Genomic DNA, 17,489 nt, shown 5'->3' with positions numbered 1-17,489 from the left:
CGGATGTGAGGAGGGAAGGTGTTCCAGGTCAATGGTAGGACATGGGCCAGGGGTCGATGGTGGGACAGGTGAGAACGAGGCACTGTGAGGAGGATAGTGGCAGAGGAGTGGAGTGTACGGACTGGGCAGTAGAAAGAGAGAAGAGAAGTGAGGTAGGAGGGGGCAAAGGGATGGGCAGCTTTGAAGCCAAGAGTGAGGAGTTTTTGCTTCATGCGAAGGTTGATAGACAACCACTGGAGCTTCTTGAGGAGCGGAGTGACATGCCCAGAGCGTTTCTGTAGAAAGATAATACGGGCAGCAAAGTGAAGTATAGACTGAAGCGGGGAGAGACAGAAGGATGGGAGATCAGAAAGGAGGCTGATGCAGTAATCCAGTCGGGATGTTATGAGAGATTGTACCATTAAGGTAACAATTTGGATGGAGAGGAAAGGGCAGATCTTGGCGATGTTGTGAAGGTGAGACTGGCAGGTGTTGGTGACAGATTGGATGTGTGGGGTGAATGAGAGAGCAGAGCCAAGGATGACACCAAGGTTGCGGGCTCGTGAGACGGGAAGGATGGTCGTGCCGTCCAAAGTGACTGGAAAGTCAGGGAGAGTACAGGGTTTGGGAGGAAAGATAAGGAGCTCAATCTTGGACATGTTGAGTCTTAGGTGGCGGACGGAAATCCAGGTGGAGATGTCCTGAAGGCAGGAGATGGGAGCCTGGAGGGAGGGAGAGAGAACAGGGGAGGAGATGTCGATTTGGGAGTCATCTGCGTAGAGGTGAAAGTTGAAGCTGTGGGAGCAAATGAGTTCACCAAGGGAGTGAGTGTAGATGAAGAACAGGAGGGGACCAAGAACGAACCCTTGAGGAACCCCTACAGTTAGGGGATGGGAGGGGGAAGAGGAGCCCACGAAGGAGACCGAGAATGACGGCCAGAGAGATAAGAGGAGAACCGAGAGAGGACGGAGTCCGTGAAGCCAAGGTGAATAATGATTCTTAGGCATTTGAGAGAGTGCCAGCTTTGGGGTGGGTACAGGAATACCTGACCCTAATCTTGAAAGTACAGCCAGGAGAAGCCTTGAAGGGGGAAGCCACCAAACTCCGTGTGGCATTTATCATGGACCGCACCCTCATCGCACCCTCTCATTAAGCCAACAGACCGACCCATAAAAAGAAATCCAGATTGATAGGGTTGTGGTAATTCCAGCATTCTTTGGTTGGGATTTTAATTCTAAAATTCTTGGAAACTAGTTCTGATAAGAGTTGGGCAGTATGCAGGTCGGGGTTTGCATAGACATCTCGTCAAAAGTCTTTTATCTTCTTAAAGTTTGTACCTAGGAGTCTAGGTAAGTTTAAGTTTGGCTCTGTAACTGCTTTCTAAGATTTTTGGTTTTTTAATAGATACAATATTTTTTCTTTCATCTGCTTTCTTTCTCAGTTGATCAGTGGTATTCATGGCATGCTCACTGTGTGCAGAGCACTGTACTAAGCGCATGGGCAAGGGCAAGCCCTGCATACTTACTAAAGAGGGTGTTCCCTCAAACCCCATCTAGCACTATTATTTAAGAAAGAGCCAATCGCAAGGACCACCCAATCTGGAGATTCAATTTTTCGGCTTTGGAACTCCAGGGAGGGAAAATCAGGGAGGGCAGGAAGTGGGCCCTTCCAGAAGGCAGGACGGGCTTTGACCATCCAGATTCCTGTGGGAATGGATTCCACAATGCCCGGCCCAGGCCCTCCCCTCGATTCCCCTAGCCGAGCCAGCGAGGTTCAACTCCCCGGAGGACCGCCCCCCCGGCCAACGCTATCCCTTTCCATACCCTTCCCCCTCCCGCCCGCTACCGTCTCCTGCCGCTGACTTCCGCTTTTCTGCTCTTTGGTTTCCAGTAGGCGAGTCGGCCCAAGACGGCAAGCCGGGATCCGGGGAAAAGATCAAGAAGCGCGTGAAGACGCCCTACTCGCTGAAGCGGTGGCGCCCCTCCACGTGGGTCATCTCCACCGAGCCGCTGGACTGTGAGGTCAACAACAACAACAGCAGCAGCAGCAACGGGCGGGAGGAGCGCGGGCCGCATTCGAGGTCCGGCACGGCCGTGGTCCTGGCGGGCGGGGGCACCGCCACCACCCTGCTTCAGGCCCAAGACCCCGGGATCAACTGCCTGTGAAGCCTGTTCGGAGCCTTCGAAAACGACTCTTTTTGCATCATTTGAAATCAACGTGCGGAAGATGTTAAGAAAAAAACTGCTTTCTCCCCCTGTCGGCGTCCCCTCCCGACGACTTGCTTTAAATAGATTTCAGCTATGCAGAAAATTTTTAGCTTATGCTTCCATATTTTTTCATTTTGTTTCCCCCCCTTTTTTTTGAATGTTTTTGCACTTTTATTTAGTCTCGCTCAAGTCTGTCACGACCACCAACTTATATATATGTGTATCAAAGAAGGGTGGTCTCAAAATATTTTTTTAAAAAAAAGTATGTATTGTGGATAATCAGTTTGGACCAGTTTCTGAAGGTCACTAAAAACAAGCAGACTCTTAAGACAGGTTTGACTGCAGTGGTGTCTTGTATATTCATGTTTTGATTTCTGTGCACAAGCTAGTTTGTAAGTTTCTACCTTCCCCAACTGTTAGCCTCTTTTGAACACCCTCCTTTTCTGTGTTCTGTTGAAACGTGCAATAGTCTGTAGGCCATAGTACGCTTTCTTGAAAGTGTTTTTCTAAACTCCAAGTTAGGGATTCTCCCGATGGCAGGCCTTTCTTTCCGAAGAGTTCGGTCGGCCAGTCTCCACCGGGCGGTGAACCCATGCACGACTCTCAGCTCTCGGAGAAACTGGTTTCTGGTTTCTCCCCAACGGACTCTCTGAGAAGGCGGAAGCGTCGCCCGAAGGGTCGGAGGAAGGCAGGAAATAAGCTTGATGTGAAATGACATTCCGCCCTTCCTTCCAGATCTGTCTCGTTTCCTCCGAGGCCTTAAGAAACCATTGGTCTGGTACTGGTCTTGGAAGGTTTAGAAAAGAAAGTGTTGAGAACATAATGTAAGACAAGAGAATGCGTGCGGTTTGTCTCATTTTCTCTGAACGAATTTTGCCGTGTTCGTGTATGTAGATACATTTTTCCCCATTCATCCACATTAGTAATGTGTATTTCAGACTTTTTTGTTTTCAAAACTGTAAAGAACTTTGTTACCCCAGTGTTCCAAAAATAGGTCATCTCCTTAGTCGTATGAGCCGTTTCAATCCCAGCCTTCTGACTGGTCCGTTTCCCACCCAGGAGAGGTCAGTTTTCAGTCAGTCAATCAATCGATGGCATTTGTTGAGTGCTCACTGGATGCCGAGCACTGTATTAAGTGTTTGGGGGAGTCGATAGCCACGTTCCTGGTTAAAAACTGATGAAATGGGTAAAGGGGGTCACCGTCGGCAGACCCGTAGTGCCTCACTCTCCTTCATCTGAAAAGGGTTCCCTTCTCCAGACCTCAGGCACTGTGTGGAAAATGATTCAGTCAGCCTGCCCGTTAAGGTCACCCTCTCACCTGCCTGTCTTTAAGCCGATGGATTGTGAGCTCTCCTTTCAGAGACAGGCTGTTTGTTTTCTGTTTGCTCCTTGGGTTCATCTCCTTGACCCTTGTTGTCTGAGTGATTCCCCAAAATTGTATTCCCCAGTCCCGGAATCCTTCCTAGTTCCCTTCCTTCAAACTCAGTAGCCTCCGCATTGTGATTTCTCGAAAACTGAGAGCCTTCTGTTCATCAGGGACACCATTTTTCTAAGCACAACTCGGAGAACCTAATAGAACAAAAAAACCAAGACAGGACTTGACTTTTCCACATAGCTTCCACGGCTTTTACCCAGAGTAACATCATCAATCTAATGTCCTCAGGGAGATAGGGAACAGCAGAGCTCAGAACTCAGATCTCCCGATTTCTGCCTTACCCATTACCCCCACACCTTTATCCTCCTTCCCATCCCTTTCCGTGCAGGCTTCTTCTTTTAGCTTAAGAGGCATCCGCCCCTTCCCAGTTTGCATTCTCCTCTCCTTGTTCCTTGGGCTGGCCTTTGTGGTCTGACAGCCAGGAGCTATTGAAACAGTTGCCAGGTGTTGGTTTCGAGACCCGGTACCCAGGTCTGAATGCTCGGCCCTCATGGCTTTCGGTTCCCCAGTTGATTTCTCTTGGCTAAGTTCTCCACACTTTCTCAAGTCTCTGAATAACTGTCGATAAACTGTTTTCTGCGGTGATATCTCCATTTACCGGCCTAATGAAAATGATTCCCCACTCTTTTGGTGACTTTTCCCTTTGGAGGTTTCTCTTCTACAGTTCAGAGAATTATCATTCAAAAACATTTGCGAGGCATGCCAACTTCTCTCCCTTTCCGAAACCTGGGAAAGCATCAAGGATTTTTGTGCTTTTTCTCTTCCTACCAGGGTAGGAATCATTCCATTTCCCCTAGCCGTCCGACTGTCGGGAGGGTTCCAGCATCTTAAAAGACCTGTACAATCAAAAGATGGAACACGGTTGATGTCAGAGAGAGACATACTCTGATATTCTCCAGCTTTGGAAGGTGAATTTTTACAGGAAAGCACATCACCTGTAGTGTAATCCCAAAAGATGTTTGCTAAAATGCCTCTGACATTTTATTTCTAGCAACTTCCATCTTCTTGAAATGGTTTACAATCAAATCCAAGAACTTCATTTTTTGATAAAGTTTCAGATGGGATCCATTGGGCAGAATCCAGGGTCCGAAGAAGAAATGTTGTTTGATTCTGATGAATAACCAGTAGCCAGAGTGTCCTGGCTTTCATTGTGTAGCTTGAGCAAAAAGCCTAGAAGCAAAAAGGTTGAAATGGAGATGACCCCAATCACCAGTGAGCACCTGCTAAGTGCCAGGCACTGAACTAAATGCACAACAATGAGAAGACACACAGTCAGTTTCCTGCAGGATCAGTCGGGAATTTACTGTGCACTGTCTGCGTGCAGAGGACTGAGCTAGGTGCTTGGGAGAGGACAACACAAAATTGGGAGCCACGATCCCTGCCCACAGGGAGTTTACAGTCTAGAAAGGAGTTTAGGCGCTTGGCATTCAGTGGAGTGGGAAAATGGTGATCCGGCGACCCTAAAAGAACCAACCTAAAGTAATCTGGTTCTAAAGTATTTCCTCTCAACTAAGCTTTCACAAATGAACAGAAAATCGATTAGTCGGTATAGTCAGAGCACTATACTGGGCACTTGGGGGAGTACAACAGAATTAGCAGACATGTTCCCTGCCCATTACGAGCTTACAGTCTAGAGGGGGAGACACTATCATAGTCATTTTATTTCTTTCTTTCTGAATAAGTTTTGGTCATAATGAAATCATGATGTTCCTGTTCCTCTTTCTAATGTGCAGCACAAAAGTATATTATATGGATAAAATGACAGTGTAAATAATGATGGATTGTGCCAATATTCAGACAGTGACTGAATGGTTGGTATGTTGACTTCCGGTTGGGAATTTGAATAGATATTCCATCACACTTGAGGCTGATCTGTAGTACAGCCAAGATCAACTACTTTAATCATTTTAGAAGTGTAAATGCTAGAATCTAGGCATGCGTCAGTAGGCATGGATAGACATGGATGTAGTGAATTTTTCCTAATTAAAAAAATGGTTATCTATTTGGAATGTATGTCTAATTCAAAGAAAAAAAATCCATCCCAGTCTTGCCACTAGAAATCCTAAAGGAATTTTGCTTGTACAGTCTGAGAGATTCTTACACTGCCAAGCTAAACGCAAGTGTTTGGAGAAAATGAGTGAGTTATCAAAATCAAGAGACTTTAAAATTTGTTGCGTTTCAGTGCACAACGCAAGTAAATCTTTTTAGCATCTTTCAGGCTCACTATTTCTGTAACTCTCATCTGGGAAAAGATCTGGTTTCAGTGGCAGTGACGTTGAATTGTTTTTATTAAAATCAACTGAGGCAGTGACCAAAGCGAGTAGGCTGTTGGACAGAATTCAGGGATAGTTACTGATGTCCTTTTGAAGGTTTTGGAGCTGAGGGTCCCTTCGACACCCCCATTTTCCAGAAAAGCTAACCAATCTTGAATGCCAACTGAACTGAAAAGAACAAATATTCAGTAACCTCAAAATTGGGCAAGAGGCATATTCTTCTTCCCAAAATGTGATTCAGAAAGATCATCCAAGGTCACTTTTGAAGCAGAGGAGTCCATATTTGCTGGGGTTTCCAGCCCCACTAATATCCCCACAGTCATTTTGTGATGGAGGAAACCTCTCTTGAACTGTGAAACTTGATTGGTTTTCTCCCCTCGTTTGTGTGTGGAAATGAATTCTCAGGAGGGAGTGATTTCTGGTTGAAAGATCTCAAGGTCCCCTGTTTCTCTTCATTCTCCAGGGTATGTCCATAGACCATTTTCTTCCCAGCCGTTTTCTGGCGACCGACCTGCGTGTTTTGTCACGTCTGATGTTCTTTCAAGCACTTCACTCTGCAAGGTCCTCAAGCCTCACCGCGTCCCCACTGATGGATGCAAACTCCAGCCTCAACAACATTGGCTCTTTGCTTGTTGGCAGAAAAATAAGGTTGCTTAGCATTTCTCCAAATTCTATTCATACAGAGAAGGGCAGCAAAAAACAAGAAAAAGCATAGAATTATAGGATGGGTATTCATTAATTGTGGTATTTGTTCAGCGCTTACTAGGTGCCAAGCACTGGGATGGATTGCAAGATAATCAGGTCAGGCTGGGAGAAGTTTCTAAAAGGAAACTAGTCCATCCTCTCTCCACGCAGCTGTTCCTATCCCTAAAGCTAATCTTGACTTTAGCTGCCTGTCCTATTCTTAAAGAACTCCACAGGAGGAGACCCCAGATCTTCCCTCTCCGGTGTCTTGCAACCTCACTCTCAGGAAACTTTCCTCTCTTGTATCCCTCCTCTTGCATTTTTAATCAGGTCCCTCCTGCCCTCAAGGAAGGCGGAGAACAGCAAATTCCCATCTTCTGTCTAGTGTTCCTTCCTATATTTATAGATAGAAGGGCTCTCTCGGTCTCCTTTCTCCGGTCTTCTACTCCCTCTCCAACTTATACTTGGAATCTCTTCAACTATTAGCTCTTCAAGCCTAGAGCATGATGGTGAAAAGCACTCGAGTCTTTTGACTATTTTTCCCCCGTCGGATTCAGCTTTCCCTAAGGGGTAAACCGAGAGCTTCCACCTCAGTTCCAGATAGCGCTGTCAGAACGGCGAATGATAAGCCCTTGAGCTTGGACCAGTGAACACCATTTGCTGCCCGTGATCTGCATGAGTGGAAAGGGAAAAGCCACATGTGAAGAACTGTCATCTGGCTTTTCCGCGTCGGCCACAGTTTCAACCTTTTCCCAACAAGCTAAAGGGAACTGTAAGAGCCACGTCCGTACATTTCCAGAGCATCGTCCATCGTACACAAAGATGTCACCCCCAGAGGTGAAGAGTACCCATGGGCCGTAATTGTATTTTTACGAATATTTGATCTTGTGTCATTTCCATCACTCGCAGGTTTGATTCCCACGGCACCGTCCCTAACTAATCAAGAACGACCTTGAATTATTGGGCCTCTTTGGAACTGCCCATTGGTACGTCGTGCCAGAGTGGAAGGACAGCCTGTTTCCTTTCTTGGGGTTTAATTATCTCGGGAAGCTCTGCTCCTCCGGGGTCTTTAAGGATAGTATGACTCTCCTGTGAAAATGGCCGAGGAATCAACCGGCCACATTTTAAGGGGAAACGTTCACAAGCACTCAACTTTGTATTAAGATGCCTGAAGTCAATGTGAGTTACTCAGAAGAATACTTGAAGATTTCAGTTCCGTTACTCTTACGTTGAAGTGGGTTCGTGTCAGAGTTAATGTGTGCATTTGTGTTGTGAACAAATTGCACCCCTGATTGCACATCTAGTCCTTCAGTTGTTGACACCCAGGCAGAGGCAGCCGCGTTATTGTGTGTGGCGTACGCAGTATTTGTTTAAATTGCCTTTGTGATGTAGAGCATTTGATTTGACTCGTGTAGTTACAGTGTAAAAGATAGGCCTCACTGCAGCCTCCTAAGCGCCTCATGCCATGAAAAAACACTTGTCCGGTTCGAGTTACCTGAAAGATGGGAGTGGCTTCTCAAAGGAACAACCTGTGGCAGGAATTGAACCAACGCCCTTGGGTTGAAGCTCCTCGCTAATGCTCTCACAGCCTTCTGGGCAAATGAATGCACGTTGAGCCAAAGGTAGGTAGATGGGAGACCCTCAGCCTCCTTTGAGGTTGGATGTGCGCAGACGGAACGAAGAAGTTGTATGACACTTTGAGTTCCTCCTTTGCCTTTTAGAAGCTCTGAAAGGCCACCCGGGGTTTCCCATCTATTCAGCGGGAACCCAGATTCCATACATTTCGATCCAGAGAGCCCTGAGTTTGTGGTCCTTACATCATTGGCCTTTAGAGAGCTCCAGAAGGGGCCGGAGTTAATCCCAACAGTGAAGTGATCTGCCATCCATATCCCATTTTTCCCAGGCCATCTGCCCTGCTACCGACCTTTCATGCTTGCGAGGACATTTAATTGGAAATCTTGGGTTTAAAAAAGCCCACTAAAATAACTGACCTTAAAAAAACCCTTCAAGTAGTTCGTTTAGCTTCCATTTTGGACCTGGAATGTCCCGGGTAATGTGGCTTTTCTTTTCTACCATCAGCTAGCTATTTATTTAAGCTTCGTGTATTTGTTGTCTTTCATCTCCATAGCTCATGTGTGGTTATAGCTGTTTCTCAAATGAGTATGTGTAAGTAATGGTGAAATACACTAACTATTAGGGTTTGGGGTTAGGAGAAGCCAGACATGGAGGGGGTGAGACTGCCCTACTTTGAAAGTAAAAGGAAAGACGCTTAAGTTAAAGAGCATTCATTTCTGAGTAAGCTTTTCTGGAAAAGAGCCTCAAAAATATCAGTCTCCTCAGAGTCCTCTTGTTCACGGGTATTTTTTGTTGGTGTTTTTTTCCTCTTAAATTACCAATGAAATATCATGTATGAATTTATAAATAATTTTAGTTATTTTGCTTTGAAATAAGCTGTCTGATACCTTGCTACGCTGGATAAGTTGTGTTTGGAGCAGTGTGAGTATGAAATAAAGCAAATGACTTTTCTCCTTTTTAATCATCCACGGATGCCACTATGAAAGATGACATTAAGCCACTACAGAGTTTTTCTATGAATACTTGTAAGTAAAATGCTTTGATATATATAAACCTAAATAAAGAGATTGTATTGATAGAGACGTTGGATAGGAAAATTTAAAGACATTCTTTAGGTTTAAAAAAAAGGCTTGCTGTAAAATGGTGCGTTATTCCATTTATTAAAGATCATATTAAGGACAAGAAGTGTGGGTCTGTGCTTTTGTTAGGATAGTAGGAATCGGGTTCTGTGCCCAGCACGGAGGAAAACTCTCCTGCTTTGAAATACGCTTTTATCTTTCCCATTAGCCTCTGGAGGGTTGGTACTGTTCCATTCGGGCTGTATTAATAATTGTAGTTTCCATGAAGCACTCACTCTGTGCCTAGCTCTGTGACTCACAGCCTGATGGGGAGGGAGAACAGGTTTCGAATCCCCATGAGAAACAGAGACGTTCAGTGACTTTCCCAAAGTCCCTCGGAAGGCAGAGCTGGGATTTGAATCCTCGTCCTCTGACTTCCAGCCCAGGCTTTTTGTACTAGGCTGCTTCGCAGCATTGTATTGTGAAATCATCACGTTTAGGGTATTTAAGTGCTTACTATGTGTCGAGCATTGTTCTAACCCCTGGGGTAGAGACAAGTTAATCAGGTCAGACACTGTCCCTATCCCACATGGGGGCTCACAGTCTAAAGGGGAGGAAGATCAGGTACTTAATCTCCATTTTATAAGTGAGTAAACCGAGGCCCAGAGAAGTTAAGTGGCTTGCCTGAGGTCACCCAGCAGGCAAGTGGAGGAGTTGGCATTGGAACCCAGGTCCTCTGATTCCCAGGCCCAGGCTCTTTCCACTAATGTTGGTATTTGTTAAGCGCTTACTATGTGCAGAGCACTGTTCTAAACGCTGGGGTAGATACAGGGTCATCAGGTTGTCCCACGTGGGGCTCACCCTTTTAATCCCCATTTTACAGATGAGGTAACTGAGGCACAGAGAAGTGAAGTGACTGGCCCACAGTCACACAGCTGACAAGTGGCAGAGCCGGGAGTCGAACTCATGATCTCTGACTCCGAAGCCCAGGCTCTTTCCACTAGGCCACGCTGCTTCCTTAATGATCCTAGAAATTGCCCTGGGTAGCTCCCAGATGACAGGAAGCCAAAGTTGGAACGGGATTTAGGGCTTGAAGAGGGGGAAACTTAAAGGCTATTTGCAAATTCACATACTCCAAACTTCTTCCTGATTTCAAGCTAACAACCACCTTGGAAAGAAAAATAAGTCCCTGCCCTCACCCCCAAAAGCCAGGGGACTCATCCTTCTTCCTCCTCCTCTCCCTTCTCTCTTCCTCCAAACCTTCCATTTCTTTCTCTCTCTTTCACCTCTTCCTCCCCCTTCTCCTTTCCCTATCTTTTTTCTCCTGATCCTTCTTTTTATGTTCTTCCAGAGGGTTGCTTTCACTCTCACCATCCCAGCCCAAGACCTTTTCTTTTTTGTTTTATTTTTTGTTTTTTGTAAATGGCTATTGTCGAACTACATGCCAGGTACTGTACTAAGCTCTGGGGTAGATACAAACTAATCAGGCTGGGCAGAGTTCCCATCCCATATGGTTCTCACCGTCTTAATCCCCATTTTGCAGATGAGGTGACAGGCACAGAGAAGGGCAGTGATTCATTCAAGGGCACACAGTAGACAAGTGGCAGAGCTGGGATTAGAACCCTGGTCCTTGTGACTCCTAGGTCTGTATTCTATCCACTAGGTCATGCTGCTTCTCACCTTCCAGATGAGGGGGTAGAACCCCCCAAAGTGGATTTCTTTTAAGTGCTTATTATATGCCAGGCACTGTACAAAGTGATGGAGTAGATACAAACTAATCAAGTTGGACACATTCCCTGTCCCACATATGGCTCACAGTCTTAATCCCAGTTTTACAGATGAGGGAACTGAGGCACAGAGAATGAGAATAGGAATTATGATATTTGTTAGGCGCTATATTCCAGGCACTGTACTAAGCCCTGGGACAGATACAAGGAAATTGGGTTGGACACAGTCCCCGTCCCACATAGGGCGCGCAGTCTTAATCCTCATTTTACAGGTGAGATAAGTGAGGCACTGAGAAGTGAAGTGTCTTGCCCGAGGTCACACAGCAGTCGAGTGATGGAGCCGGAATTAGAGCCCAGGTCCTTCTGGCTCCTAGGCTCGGGCTCTATCCATTAGGCCACGCTGCTTCTCACTTTGAGCTTCCTGGACTCGCCTCCCAAGTGGGAAGTTGTGCCTGTTTGGACACTTTGACCTTGTGGGTGGCCTCCCCCTCCTTATCCTGGTAAGGATCCATCCATGCATCCATCTGTCTGTCCATCCTTCTATGCCCCTCCACCCCCATTCTCATGTGGACAAACCGGGGCTGTTTGAACCCCTTGTGTCCCAACCCAACCTGGCTCACTCAGAAAGAAGATATGAGGAAGTTTCCCTCTGGAGCCTCTAGTGGGTGGGCTGAACAATCAATCCCTCAATCAATAATCAATCAGTGGTATTCATTAAACACTGTGTGCAGACCACTGAATTAGGCCCTTGGGAGAGCACGAAATAATAGGTAGCCACGATCCTTGCCCTTGAGGAACTTTCAATCTGGAATGGGGAGACAGACCTTAAAATAAATTACAGTTGGGGGGAAGTGCTGAATTGGCAGGAATTTGCCTCCTGAAAAAATATTTTTTTTTCTTTTTCTGTGAAGTCAGCATCACCACCAATAACGAGTATTCATCGTGCTCTCATATGTGGTTCCCTCCTGCACCCGGCACCATGGAAAGCAAGATACAAACAGTCCTAAATCTCTTCACTGGAAGCAGATGACAACAGGGCAGGGAATATGCCTACCCACTCTGTTCTACACAAAGAATAGATAGAGAAGCAGCGTGGCTCAGTGGAAAGAGCACGGGCTTTGGAGTCAGAGGTCATGGGTTCAAATCCCGGCTCGGCCATTTGTCAGCTGTGTGACTTTGGGCAAGTCACTTAACTTCTCGGTGCCTCAGTTACCTCATCTGTAAAATGGGGATGAAGACTGTGAGCCTCTCGTGGGACGACCTGATTCCCTCGTGTCTACCCCAGCGCTTAGAACAGTGCTCGGCACATAGTAAGCGCTTAACAAATACCAACATCATTATTATGACTGATTGGCCACAGAAATACAAACAAAGCATCACCTACTGAATGCATAGGCAGGCAACCAGCTCTCATCCTGGCCTCTTTGCTGATGAGTTGAAGGAGATGGGGAAGTCGGGGAATATCTCAGTTAAGTGGTTAAGTCGGATTTTTCCTAAGTATCTTTTTTTAATTGAACGAATTGGACTAGTTCTATCTGCGGCGTTTACATCATAATGTGGGGTGGGAAATTGGCAACGCTGCCATTTTCAGGCGTGGCCACCAGGGGGCTCCCTTTTCATAGTCTAAAGGCTGCCTCTCAACAGCTCTTAAAAATCTGGAGTTGTCTGTTCCCTGGCTTATTAAATTTAATGTTATTTAATAATAATAATAATGGTGGTGTTTGTTAAGAGCTTACTATGTGCAAAGCACTGTTCTAAGCGCTGGGCAGAGACAAGGTAATCAAGTTGTTCCACGTGGGGCTCCCAGTTTTAATCATCATTTTACAGATGAGGGAACTGAGGCACAGAGAAATTGCCCCAAGTCACACAGCTGGCAAGCAGCGGAGCCGGGATTAGAACCCATGACCTCTGACTCCCAAGCCCGGGCTCTTAATAATAATAATGTTGGTATTTGTTAAGCACTTACTATGTGCAGAGCACTGTTCTAAGCGCTGGGGGAGATACAGGGTAATCAGGTTGTCCCACATGAGGCTCACAGTCTTAATCCCCATTTTACAGATGAGGTAATTGAGGTGCAGAGAAGCTAAGTGACTTGCCCACAGTCACACAGCTGCCAAGTGGCAGAGCCGGGATTCGAACCCATGACCTCCCAAGCTCAGGCTCTTTCCACTGAGCCACGCTGCTTCTCTTGTTAAGCGCTTACTATGGGTCAAGTACTGTTAATACCAGTTAATCAGGCCAGACAGATCCCCTCTCCCACATGGAACTCTCAGTCAAGTAGGAGGGAGACCAGGTATTGAATCTATTTTGCAGGAAACCGAGTCACAGAGAGGTCAAATGACTTGTTCGAGGTCACAAGCTTGGCAGACCAAAGTGATCACTGAAAAAGAGAAGCAGGGTGGCCTAGTGGATAGAGCATGAGCCCAAGAGAACGAGGATCTTGGTTCCAATCCTGATTCTGCCACTTGTCCGCTGACCTTGAGAAAATCCCTTCACTTCTCTGTGCCTCACCTCATCTGTAAAATGGGGATTAAGACAGTGAGCCCCACGTGGGACAGGAATTGGGTCCAACCTTGAATCTACTTTTGCACTTAATACAGTGCCTGGCACATGATGATAATGGTATTTGTTAAGTATTTACTATGTGCCAAGCACTGTTCTAAGCAGTGGGCATTGTTCTAAGCGTTGGAACATAGTAAGTATATAACAAATACCATTCAAAAAAACTCAATTCATTTTCTAACTCTTGTAATTATATTTGACCTCCCCAAGGAAAGACCCTCTGTATGGGAACAGTTGAGAGCCGTAGAAAAGTTAATCACCGACAGCCCGAGAGTGGGGTTTTCCCTGGTTGGAAAAGATCTGGACAGATTAGCAATGCTTTGTTCCTTTCTTTTTTATGGTATTTGTTAAGCGCTTACTATGTCCCAGGCACTGATCTAAACAGTGGGGTAGATACCAGGTAATCAGGTTCGACAAGGTCCCTGTCCCACATGAGGCTCACAGTCTTAATCCCCATTTTATAGATGAGATAACTGAAGCACAGAGAAATTAAGAGATTTGCCCAAGGTCACACAGCTGACAAGTGGCAGAGTCAGGATTAGAACCAATATCCTCGTTCTAACTTTTAATCTACACTGCTTCCCATTTGCCTCCTCCTTTGTCAACACCACTAGCAGCCCATCCTTAACCAGCAAGATTCAACTTCAGCTTTACCCTGGGACTCATGGCCCTGTAAAAGGCATAACCAACCCATCCATGGTATTTGTTAAGTGTTTATTGGGGGCAGATAAAGTACTAAACGCTTGGGAAAATATGTTACAATAGAGCGAGTAGACATGATCCCTGCCCTCAAGGAGTTTATCCCCTCCAATAGTAGGTGAATTATAGTATTTACTGAGCCTCTACTGCATACAATGCACTGCACTTAAACACTTGGGCAGATGCAGCTTATTCTCACTGGCTGCCAATCCAGTCTTAAGAATGTCCTCAGGTGGGCTCCTTCCTCTCAGATCCCATAGACACAACCAGAGTCGAAGTCTTAAACAACCACGCTTGGCTTTTCCTGAAGCAACCTCCCTCCTGGCCTCCCTGCCTCCAACCTCTCCCCTTTCTGATCTGCCTTACCCCCAGCAGGCTGAAGAATTTCCCTCCAGCATTAGTGGAATCATGCCACCCACCCAGGGCAGAAGCCTCCCAGCTGCCCCTCAGATCAAATTTCAATTTCCGACGATGAGTTTGGGGTCCTTCACCCACTGGCCACCCCCTCTCCCACCTCCTCCCTTCTGACCCATCTCCCCAAACACACAGGCTGGTTAATTCAGTTGGTTAGAGTGTGGCGCTAATAATACCAAGGTCGCGGGTTCATTTCCCATAGGGGACAGGCATCTTTTCAAGCGCTCGCTACACTGCTCCGCACACAGGAAGCGCTCCATAAATACGATTCAATGAAATGAATGGACTCCTCCACTCCAGCCAAGTAAACCTGCCTTCCTTCTCCCATCGGAGTCTCCCCTGCCTCGGATCGCTTCTCTTCTCTCACCTCCTCCATGGGACCTTCAGGGACTAAGCCCAATTAACTGGGGACAAACCACTGTCCCACAACCCTCATGGATGCTTTGCGTATCTGCTTCAAACATTTGGTTTCGTATCCGCCACTGATCTTCATCAAGCGATAGCATTTAATGAACTTCATCTGCTGAGGGCAGAGGACTATACATTAAGCCCTCCTATCCTCCCTTTTCTCCCACTCCCTTCTGCATCTCCCTTTATTCATCTCCCCTCCCAGCTCCACAGCTCTGATGTCCATATAATAATAATTATTATTATTAAGGCATTGGTTAAGCGCTTACTATGTGCCAAGCTGTGTTCTAAGCACTGGGGTAGATACAAGGTAATCTGCCTTCAAACAGTAAGCGCTCAATGATTGAATGAATACCAAACGCATGGGAGAGTATGATAGAAGTAGAGGATGCCATCCCTGCCCTCAAGGAGTGTGCAAATCTAATGGGGAGATGACTAAAATGTACAAATTATTACAAATAGCAGACACCGCTACTGAACAAAGGCTACGACCTTTGAGGGGAATCTGACAGGATAAATTTAAAAGTTAGGAAACCAACACACATGGAGATGTTCATAGTACCTAAGGATAGATAATGTAAACAAAAAGCATCTAAGGCAGTTGTTGAATTAGTTGTTGGGTTTTATAGATTTCCACTGGTGGTTATTTGTCTTTGTCGAGCTTCCATATTAGATTAACGGATGGAGAAGGAAAAAGAGAGACAGAGCAGGGCAGAGTAGAGGAAGCCTGCTCTGTTTGCAAGGGTCCGTGAACTGCCAGTGCTGGCCCGGTCATCTTTCAGCCTGGTCCACCCTCCTCCTCCCACATAGACAGCCATCTCTGCAGAGCTTGAACAGATCCAGGAAAACAGATGATGTGATAAATGCGGCAGACTAGCGAAGTGTCCCCCTCCTTCTCTAGAACCCCTCCGGCAATAAGCTTGTTAAATGGAATACATCTTCACTATAATGTTTACTTTTACAGGACTGGAAGTCTGGAGTCCCGGGATCGAATCCCAGACCGGCCACCTGCCTGCCTTGTGACCCGAGGCAAGTCATCTAACTTCTCTGTGCCTCAGTTTCTTCATCTGTAAAATGGAGTAAAATCCCTGTTCTCCCTCCTGCTGAGACTTGAGCCCCGAAGAGGACAGGGGCTGTACCTGATCTTATTATTCTGTATTTAAGAGAAGCAGTGTGACTTGGTGGAAGGAGTTTGGGCTTGGGAGTCAGAGGATGTGGATTCTAAACCCGGCTCCACAACTTCTCTGTGCCTCAGTTATCTCATCTGTAAAATGGAGATTAAGACGGTGAGCCTCTCATGGGACAACCTGATTACCCTGTATCTACCCCAGCTCTTAGAGCAGTGTTTGGCACATCGTAAGCACAAATACCATTATTGGATAGGGATTGTTTCTATCTGTTGCCAAATTGTACTTTCCAAGCACTTAGTACAGTGCTCTGCACACAGTAAGCACTCAATAAATACAATTGAATGAATGAGTGAATGAATATTACCTTGTATCTACCTTAGTGCTGGATACTCTGTGGATCCACTACCAGAACGATTGTAGGCAGAGGTGGGGCATTCTGGTAGAGATGCGTCCATGGTGTTGCTAAGGGTCAGAGATGACTTGACAGCATAAGAAAGGACAAGACCCTACTGCCTAGAACAGTGCTTGGCAAAGAGTAAACACTTAAATACCACAGTTATTATTTAGTATTCATATTCTTATTCTTACTGATCAATTAATTGGTGGTATTTACTGAGCGCTTACTGTGTGCAGAGCACTTGACTAAACGCTTGCAAGAGTACAATACAACAGAGTTGGTAGATACATTCCCTAGGATTAATAAGGTACTGTTATCATGAAGAAAACAAAGAAAAGTCTTCGAGGCTTTTCCTGGTTCTAGAGCCAAGGCCCAAACCAAAGATTTATTAACATCAGACAAGTAAATGGGGTTGGACAGTCCCTGTCCCATATGGGGCTCACAGTCATAATCCCCATTTTACAGATGTGGGAACTGAAGCCCAGAGAACTGAAGAGACTTGCCCAAAGTCACACAGCAGACAAGCAGCCTCCCAACATCCTGCCTTTCCCACCTTCAGTCCATACTTCACTCTGCTGCCTGGATTATCTTTCTACAGAAACGTTCAGGGCATGTTGCCCCCCTCCTCAAAAATCTCCACTGGTTGTCTAACCACCTCCATATCAAACAAAAGCTCCTCACTACTGGGTTTAAAGCTGTCCTCCCCTCGCCCCCACCTACCTCACCTCCCTTCTCTCTTCTCCATCCCAACCCACACACTCCGCTCCTCTGGTGCCGCTAACCTTCTCACGGGGCCTCCAGCTCGCCAATCTCGCCGACGACCCCTGGCCCACATCCTCCCATCCTACCTCTGGCCTGGAACACCTTCCCTCCTCTAACCTGGAACACCCTCCCTCCTCTAACCAGATAGACAATCACCCTTCCCGCTTCAAAGCCCTACT

General features: G+C 46.3%; 1 protein-coding gene across 2 annotated transcripts in view; it reads left to right on the top strand.

Moving 5' to 3' along the window:
* BMPR2 (bone morphogenetic protein receptor type 2) overlaps window positions 1-9,338 on the top strand; it is a 201,471-nt gene extending 192,133 nt beyond the window's left edge. Inside the window, exon 13 of one of the 2 annotated variants that reach the window (XM_039912594.1) lies at window positions 1,873-9,338. In XM_039912594.1, the coding sequence (XP_039768528.1) occupies window positions 1,873-2,144 (272 nt within the window). In that variant the 3' untranslated portion in view covers window positions 2,145-9,338. Of the gene's footprint in view, window positions 1-1,869 lie in introns of both variants that reach the window. The other variant, XM_029069799.2, reaches the window with a different exon arrangement.
* The last annotated feature ends 8,151 nt before the right edge of the window (window positions 9,339-17,489 follow it).

This window comes from Ornithorhynchus anatinus, chromosome 7 (assembly GCF_004115215.2).
Source record: "Ornithorhynchus anatinus isolate Pmale09 chromosome 7, mOrnAna1.pri.v4, whole genome shotgun sequence".
Classification (NCBI taxonomy): domain Eukaryota; kingdom Metazoa; phylum Chordata; class Mammalia; order Monotremata; family Ornithorhynchidae; genus Ornithorhynchus; species Ornithorhynchus anatinus.
This window is presented reverse-complemented; position numbering and strand designations above follow the sequence as displayed.